This window comes from Pygoscelis adeliae, unplaced genomic scaffold (assembly GCF_000699105.1).
Source record: "Pygoscelis adeliae isolate BGI_AS28 unplaced genomic scaffold, ASM69910v1 Scaffold673, whole genome shotgun sequence".
Classification (NCBI taxonomy): Eukaryota; Metazoa; Chordata; class Aves; order Sphenisciformes; family Spheniscidae; genus Pygoscelis; species Pygoscelis adeliae.
Window position 1 is genome coordinate 28941 of NW_008824383.1, and position 2521 is coordinate 31461.

At 59.4% G+C, this 2521-nt stretch overlaps 1 protein-coding gene across 2 annotated transcripts in view; it reads right to left on the reverse strand.

The window, feature by feature from the left end:
• The window catches only part of SRF (serum response factor (c-fos serum response element-binding transcription factor)), a 12870-nt gene extending 11332 nt beyond the window's left edge, over positions 1-1538 (reverse strand). For both annotated transcript variants that reach the window (XM_009320222.1, XM_009320221.1), the window contains exon 1: positions 1276-1538. In XM_009320222.1, coding sequence (XP_009318497.1) covers positions 1276-1443 — 168 coding nt within the window. In that variant the 5' untranslated portion in view covers positions 1444-1538. The remainder of the gene's footprint in view (positions 1-1275) is intronic.
• Positions 1539-2521: the final 983 nt, after the last annotated feature.

The window sequence follows — 2521 nt, forward strand, 5'->3', positions numbered from 1 at the left end:
CCCATCCGTACCGGTACCAGGTCCGTTGAGCTGCCACAGGATACAAACACGCAGCTGAACACCCCTGCAGCCTCAGACAACGTGCTGGGCCTGTCTCAGGGCTGCACTCACTGCCTTTGGGATTACAGCACAGATATCTCAAACACCCTTCTCCCCAAAAACCGTTTTCTCTAAACCACTTTCAAATTTCTACATCGGGATTACAGCACAGATATCTCAAACACCCTTCTCCCGGTTCTGTGTGCTTAATGTTTAGTGGCTACTGTATGGCAAGGACGCTGCTGTGGCTTGCATACAGTTGGCTGGAGGGCTCCTAGAGCAAGGCCACAGTTCATCTGGAAGGATAGTTTTGCAGCAAGCCCAGTACCCATGCCATGAGCGCAGGTACAGCAGAGCTGCAGCAACTTGCAGCACCCAGTGGCACTCCACAGGCCCAGGAAGCTGTGGCAGAACCTCCAGTTCAAGCATGTTGTCCCAGCCTTGCACCACAAACTCCCCTGCCTCCCATCTCCAAGTGCCTGCAGACCCAAGCACCAGCCTGCAAAGGAAGCAGCAGGGATACAGGAGCCAGCTTTCTCGCAACGGCTCCAAGGAACAGCACCAGTGGATGCAGGGACAAGACAGGGCCCTTCCAGCAGAAGAGGCCATGGCCTGACTCTACACCCACAGGCAGCCCCTCGCAGCACCCTGGGCGAGAGGCCACAAGTAACACAGGCAGGCAAGGGCCGGCGGCTGCAGGGACACCAGGCAGGGAGCAGAAACAGTCCGTCCAGCCAAATGTTTCCATTCCCCATGTCCTCCCTGCCCCCTTCCAAAACAGCACCAAAGCAAGAGACAGCTGCAGCTTATAAGGAATGTGAGGGGCCCTGCCAGGGACTCTGGCGAGGGAAACCAGGCCTTATAAGGCCATGGAGGCAGAATCAAATTTTTATCAATGAGTGCAAGAGCATGGAGACGCCCGGGGAGAGATAACAGTGCCGAGAGCTGGCCAGGGGGGTGGGCTGGGCCAGTGGGGAGCCCCGCTGCAAAGGCCAGGGCCAGGACACCTGCCACCCGCTTCCCTCCCTCTCCGAATCACCGCTACCGCCAGCCAAGTGAAGGAGCCAGCCCTGAGAGGCCACGGCACGAGCTCACTAGAGTCACAGCAAAAGGGGACCCATCCTCAACTTCCCAAGCTTCTATTCAAGGAGGCCTGGGGATGATCAGGGCTCCCGGCACAGCCCCACAGGCACAGGGTGGGGTGCCCAGGCGTGCAGCTGAGCACAGGAACGTTACCTTGGTCTCCCCACTGCTGTCCGACTCAGACACCTGGTAGGTGAGGTCCGTCTCCTCAAAGCCCGTGGCGCTCATGCGCTGGTCAGTGGTCGGGTCTGAGCGCGGGGGCGAGTCTGGGGAGTTGAGGCACGTTTGGATCAACGCCTTCCCCGTCTCACTGGTGATCATGGGCTGCAGCTTCCGTGTGGCAAATGTGTACACGTGGCCCGTCTCACTGGCCACCAGCAGCAGGACTTGAGTGCCGGTCAGCGTGGAAAGCTCGTAGGCCTGCCAGCAGCACAAGGGAAGAACAGGGAGTCACAGACGGCAGGGACACATGCAGTGCAGGACAAGACTCCCCGGCATATCCCTGCGCTCCCAGCATGGCACTCTTTTTGGCTCACACCAGCTCCGGCTCCCTGTCACCCCAGAGGAGCTGTGGCCTCTAAAACCAACTCAAGATTGGTTCCCTACAGGTTGAAGTACCTCAATGCTGCGCTCCCATCTCCTTTAGCATGCTCTTAGGGGATGTGCACGCCAAGAGGCCACAAGAAAAGAGTGGTGCCCTCAGGAGAGTAGCCTGAGGACATGGGGACACTGGGCTGTCCTCATTCTGGAAATCCCACCCGCTTCCCCAGACACATCTGGACGCCTCCCTTCCTCACCTCTGAGCCACGTGAGAGGATGCTACTCAGCCCACGTGTCTCTGCTACCTCTTTCCGCTCACCGACACCCCAGCCGGGCTGGGACCCAGATTCCTCTCTAAGTCTTCACGGTCCTGAGCACAGCTGCACCCAAACACCCCTGCAGCGAGGCTACTATCCCCCAGGATCGACCTGTGGGCTAGGAAGAACACTCTTCATATGCTATCACGGCACACTCAGTGTTCTAGCACAAGCTGCCACAGACAGGATGGCCTCATTCTGCATCCCGCGCAGCCAGGACGTGCCCAGCAGTACCCCACAACCATTCCCACCTTCCCAGGGTGCGTGAAGCCCAGCTCAGCTGGGATGCAGCACTGCCCGGTTTTTCAGAGGATGCCATGAGCACTAGCGGGGATGCAGGTGAGCCAGCAGCATCCGACTGCACACAAAGCCCCCCAAGTTTCTAATTTGTCTTTGCACAACGGCTCCAGCCACCAGGCACCACGGAGAGCACTCTGGACCGACCGAGGCATGGCGCTGGCCCCTTCCGCGGCCGAAGGAGCCAGCTTGCTGGGCCCTTGGCGGGGCAGGGCAGCCCAGCTGTGCCACAGGACTGGCGCAGC